The sequence below is a fragment of the Pavona decussata genome, unplaced genomic scaffold (genome assembly GCF_977016875.1).
Source record: "Pavona decussata unplaced genomic scaffold, jaPavDecu1.1 SCAFFOLD_23, whole genome shotgun sequence".
Lineage (NCBI taxonomy): Eukaryota > Metazoa > Cnidaria > Anthozoa > Scleractinia > Agariciidae > Pavona > Pavona decussata.
The window spans coordinates 722,480-750,239 of NW_028145446.1; the positions used below are offsets into that span (position 1 = coordinate 722,480).

The 27,760-nt window shown below is 38.7% G+C and overlaps 1 protein-coding gene across 2 annotated transcripts in view; it reads right to left on the minus strand.

Moving 5' to 3' along the window:
• LOC146485977 (brefeldin A-inhibited guanine nucleotide-exchange protein 1-like) overlaps positions 1-26,380 on the minus strand; it is a 31,568-nt gene extending 5,188 nt beyond the window's left edge. The window contains exons 1-35 of one of the 2 annotated variants that reach the window (XM_085102709.1): positions 26,114-26,380; positions 24,091-24,133; positions 23,564-23,705; positions 22,383-22,529; positions 21,829-22,008; positions 20,904-21,174; positions 19,824-20,099; positions 19,258-19,561; positions 18,215-18,449; positions 17,632-17,731; positions 16,828-16,961; positions 16,181-16,301; positions 15,477-15,714; positions 14,847-14,958; positions 14,267-14,301; positions 13,416-13,586; positions 12,828-12,912; positions 12,027-12,192; positions 11,406-11,557; positions 10,826-10,954; positions 9,857-10,015; positions 9,236-9,383; positions 8,768-8,843; positions 8,650-8,690; positions 7,969-8,138; positions 7,255-7,406; positions 6,485-6,645; positions 5,186-5,346; positions 4,565-4,695; positions 3,222-3,360; positions 2,696-2,831; positions 1,920-2,176; positions 1,392-1,452; positions 961-1,116; positions 261-400 (exon numbers count right to left, since the gene is read on the minus strand). In XM_085102709.1, coding sequence (XP_084958835.1) covers positions 261-400; positions 961-1,116; positions 1,392-1,452; positions 1,920-2,176; positions 2,696-2,831; positions 3,222-3,360; positions 4,565-4,695; positions 5,186-5,346; positions 6,485-6,645; positions 7,255-7,406; positions 7,969-8,138; positions 8,650-8,690; positions 8,768-8,843; positions 9,236-9,383; positions 9,857-10,015; positions 10,826-10,954; positions 11,406-11,557; positions 12,027-12,192; positions 12,828-12,912; positions 13,416-13,586; positions 14,267-14,301; positions 14,847-14,958; positions 15,477-15,714; positions 16,181-16,301; positions 16,828-16,961; positions 17,632-17,731; positions 18,215-18,449; positions 19,258-19,561; positions 19,824-20,099; positions 20,904-21,174; positions 21,829-22,008; positions 22,383-22,529; positions 23,564-23,705; positions 24,091-24,133; positions 26,114-26,237 — 5,253 coding nt within the window. In that variant the 5' untranslated portion in view covers positions 26,238-26,380. The remainder of the gene's footprint in view (positions 1-260; positions 401-960; positions 1,117-1,391; positions 1,453-1,919; positions 2,177-2,695; positions 2,832-3,221; positions 3,361-4,564; positions 4,696-5,185; positions 5,347-6,484; positions 6,646-7,254; positions 7,407-7,968; positions 8,139-8,649; positions 8,691-8,767; positions 8,844-9,235; positions 9,384-9,856; positions 10,016-10,825; positions 10,955-11,405; positions 11,558-12,026; positions 12,193-12,827; positions 12,913-13,415; positions 13,587-14,266; positions 14,302-14,846; positions 14,959-15,476; positions 15,715-16,180; positions 16,302-16,827; positions 16,962-17,631; positions 17,732-18,214; positions 18,450-19,257; positions 19,562-19,823; positions 20,100-20,903; positions 21,175-21,828; positions 22,009-22,382; positions 22,530-23,563; positions 23,706-24,090; positions 24,134-26,113) is intronic. The other variant, XM_085102710.1, reaches the window with a different exon arrangement.
• Positions 26,381-27,760: the final 1,380 nt, after the last annotated feature.

A 27,760-nucleotide genomic window follows, 5' to 3' on the forward strand; every position in this document is an offset into this window, starting at 1 on the left:
TTAAAAAATCTGGTGTTGACCAAGTATGATTTGTAAAAACACACTAATAGCATAAAGATTTCACGGTAAAGGCAAACACAAGGCCAGTTTCGGGTAGTCTCTCGCAGAAGGTTTTTTTTAAGGGCCCAAATAGTGTCTGTGAAGGAAAGGAGGTTCAGAAGTAATTAGAGGCGATAGAACACGTACATATATCTCTTTTACACCAGACTGGGGCAAAATGAAAACCTGTGAACAATAACAATTCGGCTTCATTTTTGTACCTTTGCAGAAGCCAGGTTCTCGGCATCTTCTCGCCTACTTGTAGCTGGAAAGAACACAACATTATCGATGGTCTGAATGAGCTCCAGCTGAACAACGCAGCGAATCAACAGCGACGTAAACAGCTGCTCTGGTGTGTCATCTGAAATGGAACAATGTTAAGTCGCTCAGAAGTGGCGAGTGTGGGGGGATTGATCTATCATTCCACTCTGTCCTCCAGAATAGGACTGTAAACACACGATTGGAGGGGGAGGATTTGTGTGGACTGGAAGCATATTTTGAACTTCAGGTTTCAGAGTTTGAAAACAATTCTATTAAGTCTATTAAGTCTATTGCGAGGCGATTCGAATATTCATCTTATTTAATGTAAATGGCGAAACAAACCGCTTGCAAAAGAAATTTGGGTCCGTTTCTCAAAACTCATGAAATTTTTGTCCCCGAGAAGTATTTCAAATCCGCATAGACAAGTCACAGTTCTTTTTAGCAAACTAGCCCCAATGTGATCCTTTTAGAATTGTTAACTTTTCGATGCTTTAGTTTTCACATTCATGGCTAAAAATCGAACCTCTGGTAAATCTCTTCTTTGGAGTAAACTTTCGCTCTCTCATTTGACATGCAACTCTCATTTGCTTTCATCGATTCTCGCGCGTTAATGCGGATGACCAAGCACATTAACTGGTATATTTTATGCGCATTACTCACAGTGGTGAGGCAACGCCTCAGTAGGTTCTGTCCTAACCGTAGACAATGCCATGCTCTGATTGGTGGGTTCTTTCTCTTGAGCCTTCAGTGCATCTTCAGCGGTGTCTACTTGTTTTGGATGAGAGACAAACGCGTCTGCCGCCCACTCATCTCCTTCTGAAAAATTATCAAAACACTTAAGATTCACTCCCACATTTGCGTACAAAAGAGCCCCATTAACACAAAATAGAGGGTTTGTATTAATTTTTGTGATGAGAGGGTTCTTAATGGTGAATAGACGGGCACCACTTGTTAAATTCGTTTTCTTTAGACTGGCTTTAAATCTCTCCGAAGGCAGCAGTACCATGATCAGAGTAAATGGGTGCCAGTTAAAGACATTCCACTGGCAACTTGATAGGAGGTTATCAAATGTCTGCTAAGAAAGAGCTAACCTTCTTCTTCCAAACGAGGAACTATGTCATTCTCTGGCCTCACTTCCATGTCCACAGATTTCTGAGACAAGAAACACACAAGATCAACAACTGAATATACGGTAAAAAAATGCGCGTGACGTTGCACCTTTGAGTTCGTGGATGAAATCTTGACGGTAACTCTTTAAACGAAAGCTTTGAAAAGTACCTTGCTGAGGCTCTGTTCAATATGTGCTTCGAATCAGTGCCGCGACTGAGCAGTGCTTCATTGTGATAGTGCTGTTTATTGTGCTGTGGTTCTAAGTCTGTTGATGAAATCCTAAAGTGTGATGAATCAAATGGACGCTCTTTAAAAGGAGTATTTTCCCGTGGTGTTATTGAATGTGCTGTAGAAAAAGGCTCTAACTGTTGAGTCTGCGACTGAAATCTTCAAGCATGCCAACTCAAACAAGCAATACTGTGTAGCTTGTTTTTCAATCTCTTGTACACAGAAATAGAAATCTTTCTAGCGTTCAACCTCGGCCCTGGTGGAAGTGTTAATACACTTACACTGTCAAACGAATGATGTCGGTCTAGGGTTCGCACAGGACTGTCAGGGGTATGTGTGGGTGTAGACTGAGGGGTGGGTGTCCCTGTGGAATGTATCTCTGGTCTCCATGTCAACAGCTCACTGGGTACGGTGGACGTGAATATGTCCCGGATGCATCGACACGCCCTCTGCCACATTTCAGGGGAGAACTGGGAACCATTGGAAACCACGAGGTTCTCCAGGCAGTTGGTACCAGACCTCGCGAGCTGCTCGTTATCTGGAAGATCGTAAAGTGGAACTTCACAAATGGCATGAAGAAGTTATCTATTATGCGAAAGTAATTTCTTTTCAGTACTTCCGCGCAATCTTCAATTTCTAAAAAAATTGAACAATGTTCTCTGACGAACGAGAAGATATCTGCTAAAAATGCTTTGCAATGGTTACACATTTTCCCGCCCTTTTCATTGGTTACGCATTTCCCACCCTTTGCACTGGATACGAATTTTCCCGCCCTTTTCACTGGCTACACATTTCCCACCCTTTGCACTGGATGCGAGTTTTCCCGCCCTTTTCACTGGCTACGCATTTCCCACCCTTTGCACTGGATGCGAGTTTTCCCGCCCTTTCCACTGGCTACGCATTTCCCGCCCTTTGCACTGGATGCAAATTTTCCCGCCCTTTTCACTGGCTACGCATTTCCCACCCTTTGCACTGGATGCGAGTTTTCCCGCCCTTTGCACTAGGTTACAATATTTCCTGCGCCTGGCAGAAAATCCGAATGATTTGGAGAACAAACCTTGCTGAACACACCACAACAAATGTGAAAACATGTCTTCCAAAAGCACATCAGACAGAACTTCAAAATACTGCGTGAATACATCAACTACAGCGTACAGAGCGTGGTTACACGTGGTCGTCATCCACTCTGACTTCTGCAGAAATAAGCAAAGATAAAGTAACAAAAGAATGAACAAGCTGAAAACAATGAAACCACTCCAAAAGGTCTGCCTTCATTCGAAAACAGAGATCTTTTCACTGCAGTACTGAGACTCTGGGCTTTCTTTACACGTATGAATATACATGTCCATTAAAGGAAATTTTTGCAATTTTCACGGCCTACATTTCGCGACATTAAATTTCCTCCAATTTTTGGAATTTGTCGAGATTCTCCTCTATCAATGCCTGACATTCTTTTCCGCTTACTCAAACGCCTGATAAAGACGAACAGCATAGCAGTTGGAACGTCGCGATCAACATCAATGCTACACAATCGTGAGACAAATGATTAACTCGAGCTATCGGGGAGACGTTTCTTAGCTCACCTCTGACCAGTCGACTTGCTGATCTGGTAGCTTCATGTTATCAAAAATCCTGAACACAACTCTGAACACATCTCTCCACCAATGCTGCTGAAATGTGTGCCCATAACTCTTCATTATTTCAAACATCACAGTTAAACCCCTGCAACAAAACATTTATACACAGTTCAATGTCTGAGACTGACCGGCGCCAAAACAGTGATTAAGTGCCACATTCATATTAAGGTTGAATATGAGACATTACAATTGATTAAACTATAAAAGTTAACGTTAAAAGAGAACGACGTTTCGACCGTCCGACGGTCATTTTCAAGTTCAAAATGAGAAGTAAAATATGTGCTTATATACAATTGTGAAAAAACTTATGAGATACTGACTTCAAAAGCTCTAAGATATTCACATCTAAACAATATAAAAAATAATCGCGTGAATGATAAATACAAAGGAACGCTAAAAAACGATAAAAGGTGTTTAAAAGGTATTTAAAAGTGAAATAATTAAACAAATAACTTCGCGCGGATCGAGTCGCATTGTTTGTTCAGTTTCGGCTTTAAGTCGCGAATAAACAACATCTCGAAGATCAAGCAGTCGAGTTTGCTCTGACACTTTCTCAGGATTCTGAAGTTGCTTTTAATGGTCTCTGGATCCTGTCCATGCTCGTCCTTTACATGATTGCCAATTGCTGATCGTTTGTGTTCCTCCACACGTTGATGTAAGTGTCGACTCGTGAAGCCAACATAGTCAGTATCTCATTAGTTTTTTCACAATTGTATATAAGCACATATTTTACTTCTCATTTTGAACTTGAAAATGACCGTCGGACGGTCGAAACGTCGTTCTCTTTTAACGTTAACTTTTATAGTTAAATCAATTTCGAAAAACTTGTTGATTCGACATTACAATTGCTTCCATTTATAACGAATCCGTCAGCGGACATTTTGGTTAAAAAGAAACTGGATAATACAACTTCGATTCAGTTGCCCTCAAAGGGGACTGAGAGCGGTAGAAACGCTAATATAAGAGGAACAGAAATAACGAACATTCCAATAAGTCAATGAGAAGGAAGAATAGGTACTTAACCTTTTTTTTTTTTTTCAACCAATATTTTATTACCGCAGAGAAACGAGGAAACTTGGAAAGAATGTAAACGTCAAAATGAAATGAGCGTGTTTGTGAGGAGGGAGACGCATAGAAGAGAGTTTTAAGGGGGGATTTTCATTTACTTTTATGCGGTGTAATTATTTTACAATGCACATAAAATGAAAGAAAATGAAACGTCAATGAACAGCGTAAAATGAAAAAATTAGGAAAGGTACTGAGTCTGGATGAGGGGTCAAACTACACACCTGGTTCTGACGTCAAGTTTACACCTGTTAATGATACAAGACAGCTCAAAGAGAACTGGGAACCAGCCTTTGACCCAGACTTTATCGGCCTCTGGAATGCCACCATCCTCGCTACTGTGTTCTTTGAACATCTGCAACAGGGTAATTTTTTATCAGTCAATTTCGTATAGTTACCGACGAATACAGTATTGATATGCAGATTAAGAACACAACTCTTCATTTAAGCTAGTCCATAGCAGGGTTACACCAGCAGTTTTTCCCCAGGGTACACCTGGGTAGACAGAGGCGATGTGAAGTAAAGTTTCTTGGCTAAGAAAACAACACGGTAATGAAGAAGACAACCTAGCCTCGAACCACCGATCTACCGAGAAAAAGTCAAATCGAATTCAGACATGCCAACCACTACATCTAAGCGCCCGGTCCACACTCACTAACTGTAAAACAAGTTAACTTAAATTTCATTGCTGCTCATGGCTACGACACGGCTGAAAATTGCAGCTGGACAAAACACGTTTGAAACTCAGAATCGGCCTAAAACAATTGAAACAAATGTAAATACGCAATTCACACGAACGGCGTTTTTGGGGTATCATCGTGGTTGCCTATGTAGTCGAATCTCACCTCAGGGTTCTCGTAGACGTATTTCGCGCAGTTTCTGATGAGTCTGATGGCCTCCATGCTGGTGTCTGGGAATGATGCATTACACGCAAACTCCGACAGACACTTGACAGCATCTTGGAATGAGTCGATAGTGGCGTGAAAGTACTTCTCAAATATGGTGGCTAAAACACAAACAGAGCAATGATTTGAGTATTCTTCAAATGGCTTTACATGTCAGTACTTAGCTCTTTACCTGTTCCCAAAAAACCTGTACAACCAGCTTCAACCATGCTTGAACCAACCAATGCAAACAAAATTTGTTGAGGTGCAATGATCGCATGACTTCCCCGCCTTTTGAGTCGCCAGTTACATGTAAGCAGTGGTAAGCGCGAGAAAAGTTTAGCCATACGTCAGAATCAATTTCGAATGACCTGCTTGTTTTCGCACATAGAATCGCTTTCATTTTCCATGTTTCGATGATGGTCGTTTTAGTTCATATTTCGCTTCTATCACTGGCAACGTGTTAACCTTGTCTCTACCGCTAAAGCCAGCGACACACTTGGCGATTTTATACGCCGATCGCGTGTAGCGATTGCGATTTTCGCCGATCGCCGGGATCGGCGTACAAAATCGCCGATATCTGGCATGTCAGATATCGGCGATTAAATTCGCCAGCATTCGCTAAGTGTGCCCGTTCCCGCGATTTCCTACGGTCATTGCTGCGAATCGCCAGTAAAGCCATCAGGTTGGGCAATTTTATCACATGAGTTTTCAAAACTGCCACATCGCCGCGATCGGCGAAAAAATTCGCCAAGTGTGTCCGCATCAATCGGTGGCGAAAATCGCTTGCGATTTTCGCTGGCGATCAAATTCGCCGCGAAAAAATCGTCAGCTGTGTCGCCGGCTTAAGAACTCTAGACGGTACGATTTTCTCTTACAACTGTCGCATGCGGTTTCTAGAGCGCGCGCTGCTTGCGTCATGTAAAAATCGTACACAATTCTCGCCACTCAACATTGCCTTTACCTATGTTTGTCGTAAGATTTTCAAACATGTTTTAAAATCCTGCGACATTTTTTGTGTTGTGTGCGTCTGTCGTAAGGATGTTGTAGGTTGATTTACACGACGCGATTCGTGTTGGAGGAATGGCGTAAGCGTGTCGCATGCGACAAGTCGTAGGCAAAATCGTACCGTCTAAATCGCCCTTTAAGTGCCAGATTACGGGATTCACGGATTTAATTCAAAACTAAAACTTAGACCCAAGGTTCTATTCTAAAGGGACCCGGCACTGAGCCACACCTCACAGCATCAAATTAACGTACCTGTGGTTTGAAAGGCGAGCTCCACTATCCCTTCATCTTCATCAGAAGCTGCTAAATGAAACACCGAGAAAACATTTTTCCAGCCAGACTTGATGTTGTGAGCCTGCGAGTGAACCATCTGCGCAACACAGCGGACTACCATGTCACGTATAGTAGCAGACCTGTCATTGGAGTAAACAGTGTAAATTGTATGTTTATTTCATGGCAGCAAAAGTGTAAACTTCTCTTCGAACTGGTGCTTAATAATATTTCTCAGTGGATCACCGTTGGCAAAATTATCATGTCCTTCTAGGAGTGTCAATATTATCGGTTCAAACTCAAGCACAACTACCAAGGAGTAGAAGGTAGGTTTACAGTAACCTTATAAAGGCCAGTGGGTACATTTGTTGCGTGTGCGCACTGCACATTAACCGTTTTCTAACTGATCAAAATAAATATACCACATTTTTAACCTATCAGCTGCCAAGGCCATTCCAATACAACACAGACTTGGACGACAGTTTTATTGCAGAAAAACTGGTGATGGTCTTTTCCTCGCCACAAATAACGAAATGACTTTTACCGACGACGACGGCGACGACAACGAGAACGTCAAAAAGGCAATAGGCTTAACAACTAAAACAACAACTCTGCAAGTGCATTACACTTTTTAGTACATTTCCTTGTCGCACTGCACGACTAGGACGTAAAATTTCCTGATGGGGGGTCGGGGGCGACACTTTCCGCTCTTTTGGTTCTGATAGAATGTCACACTCGAAGGAATTACTGACCTGTTTTTCTTGACTATATACTCAAAGGGTCTGAGGAAATCCTTCTGAAAGCGGAAGTTTGGTAACTCGCCTTTCTCCAGGAACTTCATGGCGAGTTGGCGCAAGGAGTCCACACAGAAAAACGCCACATCTTCATTAGGATTACAACCACACTGCGAAAGAATAAACCATGAATCTACATGACCTCTCAATAGCAAACCAATAAAAAGGATATGTTGGGGGGCAATTGCAGAAATTCTAACATTGGAAGGTAGTTTCAACACCTCGTACTTGAACTCCCGTCAAAGGGGAAGTTTATTGTCTGGTGGGAAGATAAAGTTACACTTCGAGCTAAGTGACCTGAGCGACCACAGCTTAACGCGGTGTTTGTAGCATGAAGCAACTAGGAGTATTGCTACTCCCCCTCCTGGATCGAATGCTAGTCTATCGCTGGGTTACCCCCAGCAGTATGTCGCCTTGTAGACATTTATACACACGGGTGAAGAGAGCAATGTGGAGCAAAGTTTCTTGGCTAAGAAACAACACAGTAATGCGGAGACAAACTGACAAACTTAGCCTCCGATCTCTTCCGATCCGATCCCCGATCTCCTCCGATCCCTTCCGATCCGATCTTCCTTCGATCTCCTCCGATCTTTCATCGAAAACCCGATTGAAAGACCAACACGCTAACCACTATACCACAGGGCCTTCGATATGTTTCCTCTAAATATTTACCTTGTTAAAGTGATCTCCCAATACAGCCCATATTCTGCTCCACTCCAGCCTGATTCGGTTCATGTTGTAGTATGATATTTCAACGATTTTCTGCAAGCTGAACATCCTAGGGTGGATTGGGCTGGCGAGTTCTTCTGAAGAAATGGCACACAAGGCTTGAACAAAATCCACTGCGGAAGGAAAATGCGTTGTTTTATTTTATGAGAGCAGATCGATTCACTTTTGATTCAAACGCAAGGAAAATAAACTCTCAAATTTCAGCTCTAAGCTACAAAACTTTGCTTTCCTGTGAGGTAGCCAGCGTGAAGGGGATGGGTGAATGATAAGTGTAATATTACTTTGATAAAGCGGGTTGCCTCTGAGTATCGTAAAACCAAAACAAAAGTAATTACTCTGGCCAATCGCGAGACGCAAACAGTGTAATGAACCAATCAGAATTCGAAGCAAATACATGTTACCAGCGCCAAGCGCGGGAAAACGCGTGCGAGCAAGTCACGATTGGCTTTGCTTTTGCTTTTCATTGGATAAGAAAGTGGCGCGAGCTTTTTTAACCAATCACAGAGCGTAGGAAAGCAAAACCAAAGCAAACGCGGATTACTTTCGATACTCAATTGAAAACCGCTCCAAGATTCTACACAGTAGTATATATTGAAGTTTGAACTAATTTTTGTCTAGCCTTACCAATTGCATCTCCGTCCAGTTTTGTGGATCCCGTAAATATTCTGAAAGATGATAACATAACAGATTTTATAAATGCTTGCAAACCATACAAAGAAACACAGGATTTATTTATATGTACCTGTCAACAGCAACCACAACACTTTGTGAACTTGTCTCTCCCACTGTTTCTTGAATGTGTGCTATTTTCTTTGGATCTGAAAATGTTAATGAATGGATTGGAGAAAATCACCAACGTGCGCATTCAATTTGGAAAGTTAACCAAGTCATTGACTTAGGTACGTTCGCCACTTCTTTTTAACGTTTATTACGCTGTGCACGAGTCTTTGGATGAAATCCTAAAGTGTGACCAATCAAACGAAAGCTACTGAGCAAGTACTTTCCTGTGGCACTATTTATTATGCTGGTTTTGAGTCTGTTGCTGAAATTCTAGAGTGTAACCATTCGCATTCAAACAAAAGCTACTAAGCTGTGCTTCCCTATGATGCAATTCACTCTTTGACGGATGACAGTCATTGAGAATACATACATTTTTTGTCTAGATATTTAATGCTCTTGGAAGAAATTGTGCGGGATTTTAGAAATTTACCATTGACTAATTCGTGTGCTTGAGAGGGTGTGGTCCCCATAGACACAGGGGTAGAGGACCCTTGTCCTGAGCCTCCTGCATGTCCCATCGATTTCACTCCAGTTCCAATGAGCTGAGCTAACTCCAGCTGAGATATGCACTTGAGAATCTACAAAACAGAGAGTGATTAACTTAAAAAATTTCTCCACAAAACATTGATGCATTATCAAGCAAACAGGTTGTAGGAATTAAAGAAATGAAGGGCTCTTAGCATAACCATGTTACATCGAATTTTAGGCTGATTTTACGTTTTGCTCAAAAGTGCCTGAATTTTGTACGTGGTCTTCAATTTAGTCAGAGAACATCACTCCATTTTTTTTCGATAATTTATGCTTAGTTTTCTACAAAAATGAGACCCAAATATCAAGTTGGAGTCGTTTCATGTTGTCTAGAGAAACAAAAGAAAGCAACGAACTGACGCTTTGGAGCGAGTGACCGTTTCAACGTATATAAAAAAATACATCACGCTTTATTTGTTGTAAACGAGTTTGAGGAATACAGAGGAAACTTGCGTTAAAAAGACAATTTTCAGTTGTCTGTTAAAATTAATAGAGAAGTAATTCCCGGTGTAGTTGAGATTACCTCATGCCATGCCCTTCCTAGGTAGTTTCCATCGGTCTGTGCTACAGTTATCAGCGTCTTTATTGTGTCGATATTCTTGGTTTTTATTTCATGCAGACCAGCTGTGGCTGTCAGCAGTGTGAACCGTGACAAGGCTTGAACAAAACTGTCACGCTCAAGCTGAAATAACATGGTTTAAATATAATAGTAAGTGTACAAGAGATCAATCTCTCTACACATATTTACTGCACTGGGATAAAAATAAAAGACAACAAATAGACGGCAGTTTTCTTTGGTCTATGAGGGAATGACGTCATAAAATGTTCAAAACTCAAGTGGCAGCTCGTGGTTTTACTGCAAAGTTTTACATTTTAAGGCGTCATTTCATGGCCTATAAGAGTATAGACCATAGAAAACTGCCGTCGATTTGTTTTTTTACAATAACATGGAAAAAGTATGAGCGGAATTGGCTTTATTTTCCGTTGAGAAAGCGTGCGCGTTACATCTGATGTCATTTTTATTGTCTGTACTCTTATAGACAATACCTACGAGCCAAACAGCACGCAGAAATTTGGACAGTTATTGTAAAAATGAAGATTCTAACTGCCAACTTTAGGTAGCCCAAGAAAACAGCTGCTCCAGTCATATCAGACAAAAATAAATGTCTTCACTGTGATGAACAACGTTTAATGAAAGCTTGCCAATTTTGGAAGGGCAAGAAGCAATCTGAAGCCCTGTTTAGATCTGCATAGCACTCTGTCAATGGTACATTCTTGGCAAGAAAAGCATCTGTTTTCTCAGGGTTGGCTTGGACTATGCAGGTCTAAACAGTTGCTGGGCCGTACTTCAAATAACCTGTAACATGTACACTGTATTGCTCTGTCATTAATTCTGTTGTGTTAGTGAAAAAAATGAAGGACTTGTTATATTGTTCATCACCTCAGTTACACTTCTGTTCTCTAACTTACTACCAGCTTATTGCTACTGTACCTGCATTCCAAATATGCAACCAATTCTGATTGCACACCGAATGCCATCCAAGCACAGTGATGCCACTTGCTGGTCATCACAGTGCTGCAGGTTCACACTAAATGCAGCCAGGAATGGACTCCAAGTTACCTGCAGAGAGTTAACATATACAATGGAGTTAAAAGGATGCCATTGAACATTTGGTAACATTCATGGCGCAGTCAGGTTAACTTGCAATGGTATAGGCCAAAATAATGTTCTGAATATGGAGTCATTATCGTGTTTCACTGTACAAGTAGGCAAATGGCCTTCATCATTACTTGTCTTGAAGCAGTACTAACTTTTTAGCACTAAAATTACAAAGAAACTCCCCTCAAATTGAAGTGCTGAGAGCATAACCAACCCAAATCACTTTTCTGACCGCTTTTTGTTATTTTAGCTCACATTTACCCGAATTCTTGCACATGGCCTTGAATTCCTCCAGGAAACGTTGCTCCAATGTTTTATCCGCTGCCTTGCGCTTCAATTTGTGATAAAAGCGGAAATCTCCCCCATAATCATAGGCTGTTTTCTGTCTATCTGTCAGTCTGCTGAAACATACCTTGAACATAGGTCTGATGTGTTCCACATGAGTAGCAGAAGTGAATGTTGTTTGAATCTGACTGACTCCTTCAATTAGTGTCTTGGCTGTTTGTGCCATCTGTTCCATTTCTTGGTAATACAAAAGTCTTCTCTGCTTTTCATTCTGAAGGTCTAAACATGAATTAACATGTACTTAAATCTATCCTGCTAACAGAGGCTTTTAGTTTTGTATTGCTTGGTGGGGTCAAGCCAACTACGCAAAATAACAGACGCGAACAACTTTGTACATCTCAGAAAGAAACGCTCTGCGAAAACGGTAACTTAAATCTAGGTCAACATTACAGTAATGCATTTTAAAATTTAAGACTTGTAATCCTTAACTTTTCAATCAACGAAAAAGCCAACAAAGCTGACAAATATATAAAAACTTAAATACTTGCAAATATATTTTTTCTGTAATAATTCAATCAATTTTAAAATAACTTTTTCATACTAAAGAACCTACATGCAACTAAAAAGTATTGATGTTGTACAGAGATCGGATGCCACCTTTTCTCGAATTCGATGCTTTCTAACTTCCCTTCACTATAAATCCAAGAAGTATTACTCGACATTTTACAGTTAAGCTTATGATACTTACATATTGTGCTGTATCTATTTGCATTTTTTGGTGCACTTCTCATTTTAATTTCATTCTGTGATATCTCATCATAAATAGACTCAAGATATTCCTGAGGTAAATCTCTGCTGTCGTTGATTCCTTTGTTCATGGTGATGTACTGTTCCTTGGTTATTTTCCTTTTCACCTGCAGAGTAAATAAGCAGCATAGTTTAAGCATATATCTGGCATGGAAGTATCTACTGTACAATAAAACTGTTGTTGATTGAATTAAGTCTCATGTACTAGATGATTTTACCTAGTTTAAATATACTCTGATTGTAATTTTCAAATAATTAGATATAATTTTAAATTCTTAGACATAATTTTTAGTATGGCATGACCACATCAGCTATGCTGCCTTTAACCTATCATGTATAAATGAAATTTTTGGTGTCATTGTCATTGTTGCCTAATGGGCAACTTTTCATCATTAACACCATCCTCATCATTAGCATAATTCCTTTCTCTCCTCATAAAGAATAGGGCCTTTGGCAACATTAAAATTTCAGGCCAGTAAATTGCAACTCTGAAAACAAAACATTAAGTCAAGATTATTCATGGCAACAAAACTGTCACCTACATGAAACGAGACAAATGTGGAAACAAAACTGTCTGAGACTCATGAACAAAGACAAAAAAAAAAAAACAGGAAAGAACAAAGAAACAAAGACAAATGGTCAACTTCAAGGCCACCAGCTATCTGCATTTCAAGGGTAACTTGAAGACAATAAAAAATATAATTATCTGAAGTTCTCTTTACACTAACTAAATGGAACTTACCTGTGAATTATGGAGGTCTGTAGTCAACATTATGATGGAGTATGCTAAAACATAGGCTGCATCTGCACTGGCAAATACTGTGTTACTGAAAGAAAATTATTCATGTTAAACAGACATACATATTAACATTAACCTGACTCCTAAGTGGGTAAATCTAAAATATTTCTAATCAATATTTTCGTTCACATATTTTTTTACTTCATTATTTTTCATCAATCCAGGTCCAAGTAAAATTGAAAACCCCTGGCAATAACAGTGTGGGATGAACATTGAGACCCAGAAAATAAATCCCTCACATAAAAGGATATAGACCAAACCAAATCAAATCCCCTTCCAAGAAACCCAATACTGCTTTGTTGGTAAATCTAATAAATTATGATAAACAAAGAACAAACTGAAAAGGAAACACCTTATGACTAAACAATAAATTGTGCATTTTCCACCCTTGACCCCTCTTAAAAGTATGCAATGTCCAACCCCCCCCCCCCCAACCCCACCCTACCTCCACCCAAGATCTGAACAATACACTGGTAGCAAAACAATGCAGTATACCAAACACAAAATACATGTAATTAATAGCATCCTTACGTTGGGTTAGTTTCTAGATATCTACTGGCAAACTTCTCCATGAGTCTATCAATTTTCTGAGCTTCTCCTGGGAGTCGGAAGTTGTTTAGAAACAAGCGCAAGGCTGACACAAAGTCCATGTCTGTGAAATTGAGTTTGTCAATGTAGCTGTACATCACGTTCCTGCTGAAGCTGAAAATTAAACCAGACAAACAATCACCACCTGAAAACTGCCTTAAAGTCTTAAAGTAATAAACCTGCTCAAGTTAATTCAGGTGTATACATAAAACCAGACAAACAACCAAGACCACGTGTACAGCTGTACATGTAATACAATTTTGCCACACAAACATGATTCTGTAAATGCTATTATTCCACTATTATGCCCTTTCACCAAATAAGGTCAAGAGAACTAGCAAAATACACTGTACAAGACCGTAATACACTGTAGTGTCCAGACATTTTGCTCATTGCTCGCATTTTTCCAAGCCCCGACGCAACTCACAAAATATCCGCACGTATTATAACTTAAAACCATTGAATAAGATGAATAAATTTTCATCCTCATCCACTCCAACTTGGCATCACTAATTTCTTAAGCCCTTTCTCGTTATACAAACATCTGTAAATGTCAAAATTTTCAACATTTTCCTTTAAAGCATGGCATGGTCAATAATTTTGTATTCTCCTTCAATTCTGCCTTTGAAAGTGAACTGGAGCACTGTAAATGCCTCTGATTATTCTTTAAGAACTTATTATGATTAAAAATTGCAAAATTTGAAGAAATGGTTAATTTTGTTACCCTAACAGGATGCACTGATAGAACAGTCAATGTGGAGCATATAGCAATGTAAAGCAAAGGTTATACATACAGGTCGTTATCTCCAATCAGCTCTCCGATTTGTGTCTGAAACAAAAACATTGATGTGCCAATGGTATAAGTGATATTTTTTACGACAATTTAAACTCAATTAAATATCAAATATCTTATTATCCACTCCCCTCGCGGCTCTTCAGGGATAATTTACAACACTGTGTGGGAGACTTTGCCAGACTGTTTGAGGGAGAGTTCACAATTTAATTAATCAAGTTAGGAGTTATGAATGCCCCTTATGTGAATGTGAATTTGAGATAGGCACTAAGGGTTCTCACTGCCAGAGGTTTGTTACGTACGTCCCTAGTGGTTCTTTCACGTTCCATAGAGTCAGATTATGTGAAAGTACTGTGAGATGGGGACTATGGTTTTTCATCCTTATCTGAGAAGACTAGAAAGTCTAACCACTCGTGGATGTCAGAGCAAACGCAGCACTTTCTCTTCAGTTATTTATAGACCCTGAGTGTTGATACGGCTGGGAATCGAACCCAGGCCTACCGCTCCACAGTCTGCAAGGTACTCAACCAACTGAGCTAACTAGGCAGCGGTCAGGGATAAAGTATTATTATTAAAAGTACCTTGTCCAGTCTTTCATCTGTGTGTAAAAACTCAGACACATCATCAGGTTCAGGACCCAAGAGTCCATTATCCTGAAGGTACTTCACTCCCTTCTTTGGATTCTTATTAAATCTAGCAAGAAAAAAAGGAAAGCAAATATTATTGTATAAAATAACTGTGAACACCACGACACAGAGGAGACAAGACAGAATAAATTTCTGCAATGAAAAATAGAACGGGTTTGGAAAGCACTGGATTAAGAAATTCACACATGGTATGGAGATATGCTGGGTAGTTCCAGAATATCAATACCACTCCCACAGAAGGTTTTGGTTTCAATGCCTCCTCCCCTTATCCCCCCTCCATCCCAAAAACTTCCTATGGGGGGGGGGGAGGTATGGATATTTTTTTGTAACTGCACATTACTATGTGGGCTCACAAATGACATTCATTTAAAGAAAGTAATGTTATCTGAAAGGCTCCACAGTCTGTAGATAGGTGTACAATATTATAGCAGGTATGGAGGTATGGATATTCCCTGTGACTGCACATTACTATGTTGGCTCACAAATGACCTTTCATCTAAAGAAAACAATGTTATTGGAAAAGCTCCACAGTCTGTAGATGGGTACAATTATAGCACAAATTACTTTTCAATTCCCTGTTCCATCAATCCTTTCATCTCCTTCAGGGATTCAAACTGTTTAGGGTTATCTGGTGCTGTAGCAGATGAAGAAGTTGATGATGAGTTAAGTGATCCTTGGCTGCCACCAAAGGACTTGAGTTCTGGACCAATGCTGAGCCGATCGCCAGGCAGACTGGTCCTCTCTCCTGCCTCCTCAGAATCTGCGTCAGTGATGCTTCCTCTTCTCTTCAGGCCAGGTGTATCTATGACATAAAAAGATTTTTAAAATGGTTACAGAAACTAAGTTGACATACAGACTGTTAACTGTTGCTCTCACCATTTGGGTCTCAGGGAACAAAACCTGTATCATGCAATGGGACCCTACCTTTCAACTCTGTGAATGATGTTTTGAAAGTGCCACCAAAATCCAATAAATTAAAAGAGATTAAACAGTACCGTTTGCTTTTTTTCAAGTTAAATTTTGTGCAAAATGTGTGTCTGCCTCTTAGTTGAGTGGCTTGTCAAAATGTCCTTGACATAAAGTGACTAGGATGAAGTGCAAGTGTATCACAGTTTATACTCCTGAATTATACCATATTGCACAAACAATTTGTGTATTCACAACTGGAAGGATGCTGAGACACTATCAAACATTTATTAGTTTGATCCAACTTTTTCCAAACACCATTTCAGCATGCACAAAAGGTGAAATAATACAAACAAATGTACCTGAGGTGGAAGCCACATGCGAGGAAGGGTTAAGGTAAAGTTCTCTACTCCACTCCACCATACACTTCAGTATAGACACCAAACATTCAAGTCCTTTAAGGCGCATGCTTTTCTCTTGCACCTAGACACAATACAAGTGTTTAGCTTTTTACTAAAATTAATATATTACTCTCTTACCAAAGTTTAAAAATCACAAGTCCAGAAACAGAAATACTTTTTTTAAACCATAAAAGGCATTGTATTGTATTGCATTGTGTATTGTATTGTATTGTATTGTATTGTATTGTATTGTATTGTATTGTATTGTATTGTATTGTATTGTATTGTATTGTATTGTATTGTATTGAATTCTATTGTATCGTATCGTATTGTATTGTATTGAGGTAGTTTACATTTTGAAGGGGTGGATGCATAACTGCCTTATGTTGAATGTTGGGCCGTTAGGGTTAGGGTACGGTTTGTGAACAAGCTAAAATGTCTTACACTAATCATGCATGATTCAGAATTTTTATTACACTTACTAAAGATGGCATATGCTTCACATACAGAACTTGTTGATTATTTTGCTTGTTTGTATGTTTTGTTGTTTTTTGCAAAACTTTATCTTAACAACAGTGTATCTCCTCAGTCTATGACAATCAACTTACTGGAGTGGCAGCCAAGACAATCTGTTGTCGACCTTGAGCAATCTTAGCCAAGTCATTTGTCAGTCGTTCAAAGATATTCGACAGCGAAAGATCACAATCATAGTTGAGATAAATATCCACAACACATTGGGCATCTATAAAATAAACAACGATCAGTAATTAAAGTGTCAAGGCATAAGCAGGGATACTTTCCATTTAGCCATGTAATAAAACATTTATTTCCCAGAACAAACAGATTTCCTTTGGAGGTACTCTGCTTTTTCCGTTCCAACCGGTCAGAATAAAAATTACCGTTCCATTTGCACAAAACTTCCATTTCCACTTTGTTGTCTTCTTGCACCATTACTGCATCATCACGTCAGTTTTTTTTATCAACCAATGAGATTGCAAGCTTTAAACAAATGGAAAAAAGTTTTTCCATTTGGAAAGCCTCTGGAATTTCCAACTGGACATTTGGGCTAAATGGAAAGTGCACCAGGTCCCAGTTGTTCAAAGAGTGGATAAGTCGCTATCCAGCGGATAAAACATTAAATAAATTGGTTGGTGTACATTTTATCTGGTGGATAGCGATTTTTCCACTGGATAAAGTTATCCACTCTTTGAACAACTGGGGCCAGGTGTCAAAATAATAATGCTGTCATAAGTCATATGCAAACCTAAACTCATTCTTTTCATGCTTGTGTATACTTTAATACCAAAACCCATTCTTTTCGTGCTTGTACATTGTATTTTATTACCTGAACACATTCTGTTCATGCTTGTGTATACTTTATACATGTACCTTGCTTGTGTGTATTTTATTACCTGAACATATTCTTGTCAATGCCTGCATGACCATCCATTTGTGCTGAAATGAGCTGGTTGAGGTCTCCAGGATGTTTAGAAAAATCTCTTTAAAGAAAACCTGTGTATTGGACAAACAAAGATGGTATCGATAACATTTCCACGGACACTTAAAATCACATCAAATTAATAAAATTTAGTAATTTTGTCTTTCCGTGTTGTAGCATCAACAATTTAGCTTGAAGTCTCGACAATTCATTGCCTGTGGCAGTAAAAACAGAGTAACTGAATGATTGTCTGATACAGTGTACATTGATTACAAAATAATTTAGAATCAACAAGGTGTAGATGAAGTCTTTCCAGTATTAGTGTAGTAGTTGTGGTAGCACTACAAGACTAGATCCTTTCAACAGTACTACATGTACAGTGTACATGACTGGCCGACTGACTCAGTGACTGATTGACCAAAGAACTGACTGACAGACTGAATGCCTGCCTACCTGTCTGACTGGGTGGGTGGCTAGGTGGCTAGCAGATGGACAAACCAACTGACTGTCTGATGACTAGGGACTGACTTTATTATTAAAAGAGAATTAAAACAAACCTCAATCTGCATCTTGAGATGGGTCTTGAACGAGGACAACAGTGTAAGAAAGATAGCTAATGACAGCTCAAACACGGCAGGAACAGAAGAAACACCATTCTTGGATAAAGCTACACAAAGGTATTGTTTTATGGCTGTCACAAACATTTCATGAGAACAGAAGACTGGTCCAGCATTCTGGAGACAAGACAACATCAACTCCAGAGACAGGATCTTCGATCGTAACTCATGAGACCTGCCAAACAGTTTTGGAATAACATGAGATACCTTGCACAGATAAACACAGTTTGTCTAGAACAGATATGCAGTTGAAAGCACACCTTACTAAATAGCAGTAGTTTCATTTTAAAAGCCATTCAGTGTTTGGTACTTGTCTTTGATAGTGATTGTTGTACTGTACAAAACAATTCTTAGAACTACTGGTATGTACACTGTTACATGGTCAGCTTGGCATGGCTCCTGGTTGTGTGTGAGAATTAGAGTTTTACACAATATCAAATAATCTTAAGTTAATCATTTTCATTTTAGCATGACCAAATCAAATGAAAGGAATTGAGCTTTACTTTCCTGTAGTACTGTTTAATATGTTATACAAAATAATTTTGTATAAGATGGTAAAGATCACTGGTTAAAACCCTCAATGCATGACTATTCATATGACAATTGATGAAGGAGTACAATGTCTTTTCCTGGAGTGCTTCTTATTACAATACTGCTCAAAAGTAAGTTGACAGTCTTGACTTGATACTCGAAATTCAATTCTCCCTTCTTAATCGTTGAGATGTTTGAGTTTTGAGATGCAAGAATCAAGGATCAGTCAAATGACAAGCTCATTACTTTCTCAACTCAAAACTCGAAAGACTCACCTCAAAAGTCTCAAAACTCAACTCAAGACTCGATCTCAAAATTTTTGAGAGTCAAGATGCGAGGGACTGTCTACTTACTATCGAGCAGTACTGTATACTGCAAAAGGTGGTGAATTAATTTCTAATTATGTGTGTGACTACGAGGTGAAAATCAAATAAATAACCGCAGATACTTACTTAGGATCCAAAGGTGCATCAGACAAGGGTTTCATGGAAAGCTTACACAGCGACCTGAAAACTAGAAATGCATCTTTCTGACTGACGTGAGAGAACTTGGCAGCTCCTGATGCTTGACTGTTGACAGAGGTTGATGAGGAACTTCCCTCTACGTCAGTACCCGATTCACTGTGACTATCACCTAGTTCATGATCATCAGACAATGGTGATGATGTTTCTGTCGGAGTGGAAGGTGGTAGTCCATTTACAGTCGGAATTTCTTGAGTTGTTGCAGGAACTTCTCCATTTGGCAGAATCCTCTGATCTGATGAGCAAAAGACAGAACCACACCAAAGTTAACTTCAACATTAAAGCACTTTACTTCTAAATAACGAAAGTTGTGTCATGGATGTGGTATTTTAGTATTGCAATTTAGATTACCTAGGACTCCATTTTTAACAAGCAAAACAAGAGGTTAAAATAATTCACTTTGAGATTTTTCAAGTTGGCAGTCTTGGAAATAATAATAATAATAATAATCATACACCACTGCGTTGTGATTATTGCTATCATTATTAAACATGTACCTGAAGGATTTTCTGAATCTTTAACACCATCCACAATAACAGGTGTATTTTCAGAAGGCACTTCATTTGCTTCATCCTTAGGAACTGTGCCACTCTGTGAGCTGCTTTCCATGGAACTTTCACCACCAACCTCAGTAGGAGTTTGTTTTTCCACCCCTCCCTCCTCAGTAGACTCTGCTACACTGTCAGTGCCTCCGTCATGAGTACTTGCAGGACCAACTTCTCTCTTACTATCCTCTGAGGACTCTTTTGTACCATCTTCTAACTGGTCATCAGCTGTTAATAAAGAAAACCACAGTACTGTTGAGTTTAAATGGGACCTAGAATAGACGTACCCCTTCAGGGTGCAATACATTATCGTGTCCACACAGCCTTTTAAGTCCAAATATCAGCATGTATATTCTCCTTACTGTTTTCTACATATTTCTTATGGTATAAGTTGTGAGAATTTGCTTCAACATAAAGACCAAGCTTGGATCTTTGGTGATCACTTCTTTTATGCCTAAGGCCCCGTTTATATGGAGAAAAGTTGTCCCGGGTAGAAGGGTCACTCTCCTACCCAAGCTACCCTGGGCAAGCCAACTTTTCCTACATTTCCTCACAAAACTTGGCGAGCCGTTTACATGAGAAACAAAAAGTTGGCTTGGCTGGAAGGATGACCCGCCTAGCCAGGTCACCCTTTAACGAATCGATGGTAGGGTCACCCTCCTAGCTGGGCCAACTTTCCTCCATATAAACACTTTGGCTCGCCTAGCCGGGTCAACTCCATCCAGGCGAGACAATCAGAGCATGAGCGAGCGCTGCTGGCTTGAGCAAAGGGGTCAACTTTTTTCTCATACATGTATAAACGCTCGCTGAAGTTGACTGGGAGGGTGACCCTCTTTCCCGGGACAACTTTTCTCCATATAAACCGGGCCTAAGTTATATCTTTGATTAAGTAGTGACATAATTATTGTAAGCCTAGGAGAAAATAGATGCTAGTTACTGCTGGCAATTAAGGGGAAAGTGGCACAAACGAAAAGCACTAACTATACAAAAGTTGTGCCTTTCTTTGTTTTTTAGGGAAATCCGATATCTTACCTTGTAAATCCACACCCTCATCCACATCATTGTCTGTTCTGTTACTCTCTCCCTCCATCCTGATACCATCACCATTTTCATTTTTTGACTCATGGCTCCCCTCTAATGACCCTGTATCAAGGGAGTCAGATGCTGATGAGGCCATGGAAATTCCAGACTCCCTCTCAGGGGGAGATGCAGACTGTGGCTCTGTTGTTTCTGAGGGGGTGGGGGTGGAGCTTGTTTGCACAGAGTCTGTATCTGGCTCAGATTCTTTTAATTCTTCAGCTGCCTAGAAATTGGAGAGATGAAATAAAACAACCAGTTAAAGAATAAATAACAGCTAGCTTACATGTAGCTATACTAGGGTCTAATGTGATAAAGAGACTAATGATAAATTATAGCAATCTTGCTCCTGTAGTAAAAAAAAACCTTACAAACCTGTAGTTATGACAAAGTGAATACTATAAAAAGCCGCACACAAACTGCACTTGACCTACAATTTTTATCTCAAATCAGGGCTGCAACTGATCTGTGAGAATATCTGAAAAAAGGCTTAGTGAATTCTCAAACTTAAAAGTCCAGTCTAGATTCTTATTTTCCAGTCTTACAACTCATTACCAAGCTTTTCTTTATATACATGTGTAATTGGGACTCAATTTTACTTGTTTGAAGGATTTACTATGTAAGCTTCTAAACTTGGGGTGTGGTTTATCTGTGGGTGCAATTTATCTACTGGCATTTACAATACTCACTACTAATAAGGAAGCTTAACATTTCTGTTGTGGTTCAAAATTGTTTTGGTTTAAAAATTTCAAACCAGTTAGATTTTTATTTCCCTTTGTCCCAGAATATGGTAATGAAAACTGGTTTGAAAATTTTGAAACCCAAAACAAATTTCCAACACTTCTCTTTCTAGTATAAAATTTCCTTGACTGATACTTACAGCTTGTGCTTCCATTCTTTGGAAAATGACACTTATCATCTGGCTCAGTGTAGCTTTGGCTGTCGTCTGGTTAATGAGATTACGACTGGCCAAATAAATGTTGTAACAAGTTCGCACGGCTTGTAAGAGGGTCCCTTCATGGACTTCACAGGAGTTTGAAGTAACAGCAGTGAGCAAAGCCTATAAACAAAGAAGGGAATACATGTATATCAGATTTTACTGAGAATATTCAAGCTATAAAGGTTTATGTTTTATGGAAGGGAACCTCCAGCCTGTTGGAAATAGTGTCTACATTTCAAAGCTTAGTTTAAAAAGTGAAGATAGCATTTTAGTGTTCTAAAATTGGATATAATAATAACTTATTATTATTGCCCATTTTTGGATTTAGATTTCATGCATGCTACCATTTTTGGATTTAATGACATGTGGCTGCCACTTCTGTCAGGAAGCAGACGTTCTTTTGTGTAGAATAATTTAACAACCGTGACAAAATAGATATCCAAAATACATGTAATGGTATACAGTGTATGAAAAATTTAAAAGCAAATCCTTACCTTAATAATCTGTAGTTGAACTCCCTCATCAGTCTGTACTCCTACAAAACAGCCACATATTGTCTCCACTATCCTATCTAAAAGCTTCTTGGAGGGTTCTGTGCTGTCTGGAATGTCGCCAGCTAAGTGTCCATATGCAATGAGTTTCTGCAGGAAGCCAAACAATATCAACAGAAGACATCAGTCTCAGTCTGTACCAATTAATACAACTTTTAATAAGTTAATAACTTACAGCCGTTGACTACCAATAAATATTCACAGTTCACAGAACTAACACACATACAGCAAAATTCTCTAATCTAATTGACTCAAGTAAATGGAGCAAAATGACAGCTTACTGGTAGCTGTCCATCAACATTATGTGAACAAAAACGTGTCACTGGGTAGCTGTTATTGCAAAGTGCAGCTAAATTTGTATGGCTTCTTTTGCGGAACTTGCAAAGAAAACTGTGTTTTCAACAAACACAATTTTTGCATGTACTTCTTCAAATTTATTTTTAGTTAAAGAGAAAAACTGTCAAGGATTTGTATCATAAAATAAAACAATCCACATCATTAAATTTTGGAGGGCTTGTGCAAAAAGTGCTTTCCTCATTAACCAAGCCTAGACAAACAGTGTTTAGCTTAAACAAGAGATGCAACTTTTCCGAAAAAAATTGTGTGTGGCAAAAATCACATGTGAAAAAAACCTCACACAGGTAATGCAACAGCTAAACAATAACAGAAGAAAGCCCCAAGAAATCCAGAAAAGTTGAACTTTTTCAACAAAGTGTATCCTTGTAATGTCACATGGGCAGAGGATGGCTACACAGGTAATTTTCATCTTGTGCTGGCAACATGATATTTTCAAAAAATCTGTGCAGGCAAAACTTCACTAGTGTAGTCATGGCTTCAAACACTTCATACTATATTATTAATTAAGGCCAATTTAGTAGCTCTGGCTTAGTTGTATGTGAGAAGCTGAGAACTACCCTTGGCTATCATATGACTTGCTTTGTGCAATGTCACAGGATTTTGAAACAGCAATCATAAAAAGGCACGAGCAATATTGAAAGACGAGAATTGTATACAATTCATTGCATGACACAAGTATATGCTACAGAAGTCACATGTAACAGTGGTAAGCAAAAGTTGTGCCATCTTAAACCGGCCTTAAACAGCAACAACGGGCCAAGCATTACCTGCAGACAGTCAAGAGCTGTCACAACAATTCGAGGACACTTGGATTGGCAGGCAAGTTCAAATGGTAGAAAATATTTATCTGCTTCAATAAATGGCTGCTTGCCTTTGGGAGGTGGAAGAGCTGATGATGGGCTCTCGTCACTATTAAATAGAACACAACAAACATTATAAACAGTGGGGGGTGTAGACTGGTAAATACACATTGTCATGGCAACAGTGATTTCATAATCAAGAATGGGTTCATTTGTTGTATTTCGTCCAAGTCAAATTTAATTTATTTACATCTAAGTTCAATAACAGTTCAACTGATGATTCAACAATCAAATTTAATCTACCACAATTGAACACAAGGATAAAACAGTAAGCATTACTAACCTCACAGAAATTAACAGTTACTGGTTATACAATATCATGATATAGCCAGCTGATTCAATAAGACAGACATACAATACATTATACGTTCTCTTCATACACTATATTAAACACTCTTTGTTCTGCTCTTTACAACATGAAACCAAACACGTACCTGCCATCAGCAATAACATCAGTTTGAGATTTGTGAATTTCTTCTGAAAAGCAACATAGCTATTAGTATCATGAACTGTAAACAACATAACAGGTACTCAATGGTATTATTGCTGCTTCTTATTGCGGACAATCACAATACAGAGTCTGTACAAAAATTAATAACAACCCAAAGTTAAAAAATTTAGTTTACTTTTGGTAGATGTGCAAAGACATGGCCCCCTATAAATCACCATCACCTTGGTACTGAATTTTATTTCATTTTAATTTTTTAAAAGTAGTGTAATATCCCTAAATGGATTTTATCCCTTAAAAATGCACATGAAAATCAAAATATATTGAAGTGAGGACTTTTAAAACAATTATTTGTGTTATAGCCATTAAAAAATTGCAAAAGTAACAAAATTTTTCTTAAGAAAGATTGAATATTCATCTTGTCGTGAGCATGAGATAAAGGAAAAAATCTGAGCTCCCCACAGGAATTAAACTCATGACTATTCACATACTGCTCAGATAGATAGATGAACTTTATTTACATGTCAAATAAAATAGCTGAGGAAACACCCAGTACTACCAGGGACACCTAAAATTAAACTATACTAACACCAGTACTACTAAGATGATAAATATACAAATATACAATTAAATCTCAGTCAAACGTAGTGGTTTTCAGGTTGTCTTAATTGATATGTTGAGTCACGTGCCTAAACAATATCACAAACATTCCTTGGACACAACTTATACTTAACTTTGAACATTAAAACATACATGTATGTTTTGCAAATGCCTATTTAATAGCATTGGGTGAAAAGCTCTGCCCAACAGATGTAGATATTTAGAATGTTTATCTCTGAAAATCCTGTAATCTTTCCACTTTTCTGGTGGCACTTCACACTCTACCACTGAACTACTGGAGATTGTGATGAGCTAGACCATTATTACAAATCCTGTATTCTGTAATCTTATGCCACTTTATCAACTAATTAGACGCAGAACAAGAACCAACAGTTCCTTACTTGTGTGTACGTTCTTGTGCTTGATGCCACATGCATATTGTTGCTTAGAGTTCTCAGTGATTTATTGTGTTTTTAACATTTGTTGCCATGGGTTAGAATAAATACTTTGATTTTGTTGTTATAACACTTAATTAAACTCCTCCTGTGAGTTTAAATATGTAACTTGAGACTCTAATTTGAATTATGCAAAGTAACATGTCATCAATGACCAGAAAGTAGTTTTTAAAGAAAGACAGTTTGAGCTGCAAAGATCACCACCTTATTTTGCAAACCTAATAAAAATAAATAATATTGCACTTTGACTACACCAAGAATTAGTGATATTTAAACCTCAGTGCATTATTCCATTGATCACTGGATTGTTCTTTCATAAATCCGTGTCAATAAAAATCTAACAAACAGAAGCCTTGCTTAGATAAGTTCACTGTGTGTGGTGTGGTTAAAAGGCAACATTTCATGGAAGGCAATCACTGCAATATTGATCACCTTAAATTGTATTCCAGATTGCATGTGAAGCAAATTGTTAAGTCAACACTTGTGCAGAACAGTTTGGACAAAAAAAGCACATTTTCATTCTAAAAAAAGGCGAATTAGTTTTCGTGCCACATTTGATAGTTATCTAAACGAAGCAGAGCGTGACCAGTCCAAAGAATTCTTTAAATGAAATGATATGAAGTCCATGATCAATACGACCCTATTCTTAATAGTCGTATGAAATTTTTAAAAAAAATGCCCAAGAAATAAATGTAAAGCCCGATCGCCAGCAGGAAAAACAAGGACTGAAAAAATCTGTTAATCGTCGATTAAGAAAGTGGCATCTGGTCTTCACACCTGTTTCGAAAGAGGAATTTCTAAAACTTTGAACGAACATCTACGTACACAACCAGTGAGCAAACAATCTGGGTACACAAATTAACTCCGACAACAAATCTAGCTAACATATACGCGGATTATTAACATTTGAATGAAATATTTGAATATGGATGTCATTTTCTGCCTCATTCTTACCTAGAGCTACTTCGCATGCCTTCTTTAGCTGTTGGTGATAAGACTTCTTCGTTTCCTTGTCATTGAGTATCTTCTCCAGAGCACGGGTAAGGAACATATTCTGCGTTTTCGTGTTCTCGTACATGGTGTTTGAGTGAAGCTACTCTTGGCGGCGATCGCCTGCGTCTCCACTATTCTATGAGCAGTAAAATAATCATGTTTTTTTGGAAACAAACAAACAAATTGCAAATCAAGTCATCTCGGCCGCCATCTTGTTCTCCTGGTAGCAGTCACGTGAGAGGTTCGCCGGTGACGTTGGCAGTCCCAGTCTTTTTGGGTGGTCTATGGCGCAAGCTGTCATCTTTTGTTTTTGTTTCGTTTTGTTTTGTTTAGTTTGTCACATTTTTGTAAAAATACCAAACCAGATTCTCTGCCCTCACTATTAATTATCACTTCTATCGTTTATTTATGTAAAAATTGTGGTATAATTCTATGCACTCTTATTATTCTTGTCTTTTGTTCTGTTCTACTAGTTAGTTGCACGTTTTGACGTCAGTTAGCTGCACGTGGCAGTGACCAACTCGAAAGCCTAAGCTCCTTTGGTCACTGCGCACATTTTACTTTTGATATTTATGTAATTTAATGTTGTCTTTATGTTACTTTTGTGATGTATTGTAATTTCCTTTTGTAGTAAACTTTTGAAATAGTGCATTAAGAAAAAAATCTGAAATCGACTCATAGCTTCGTATTCGGTAGAAAAATGTCACCTTTTAATCTCCGGTCGCGACTAATAACGACAGCGAGTGGGTTAAGGTCAATCGAGCGAGAAGTCGGCCTAAGGGCATGTTTTGAGCCCTTTTTGGTCTGAAATAGGGTAGAGATTGTTACCATTTTAGTCTGAAAGTCTGGAAACGGGTGTGGATGCTAGAAATCAGTTCTGAAAATGGTAAAAATTTAAAAGGCTAGGTCTGCAAAAGGGTACCGGAAAATTACATATTTTGGCCTATTAGGGTCAGTTATTTGCAGTTTTTATATATATTTGGCACGGTCACGTTTAAACGAGTCTTGTACTCATCCGTGTCATGTGGATAAATAAAATACCATAAAAATACCATACCGGAGTTTGGAGAACCGACCCGCACACCTCCATCAGAATTCCGAGGAGTACTCTCCCCCCTCCCTAACCCGGAGTCTTGCCCGTCTACATAAATTCTGAATTTACGGAACTTTATCTTCGCTATTTTGAAAGATAAATCCTAGATAAATCTCTCAAACTTGGCCGTTTTAGCATCAGGCACCTGAAAAACAGTTCTACTACAAACGTCTGCAAATTTAACACTTATCCACTTTTACCTTATTCCACCATATTACTGACCTGAACCAAGCGCAATCAGAACATTCTTTATTTGGGTTTCTAAGCCATTTACCGCCTTGATTCCTTTCATGTTCAGTGTTATTTATTATTTATTTCAACAATTTGTCAAGTTTTGTATATTAATTTAAGTCTGATATTCTTTTTTTTTTAATTGGTCACTGTTGGTCCCAGGCAATTGCGTATGTCAGCTTTTGACTGGTTCTTTGTCAATCTATTGTTATTTTCCTATATAACTCTGATACCACCTGGATGGCTGGGCGGGTTCACAAAACTTAGTGCATCATTAGCTTGTG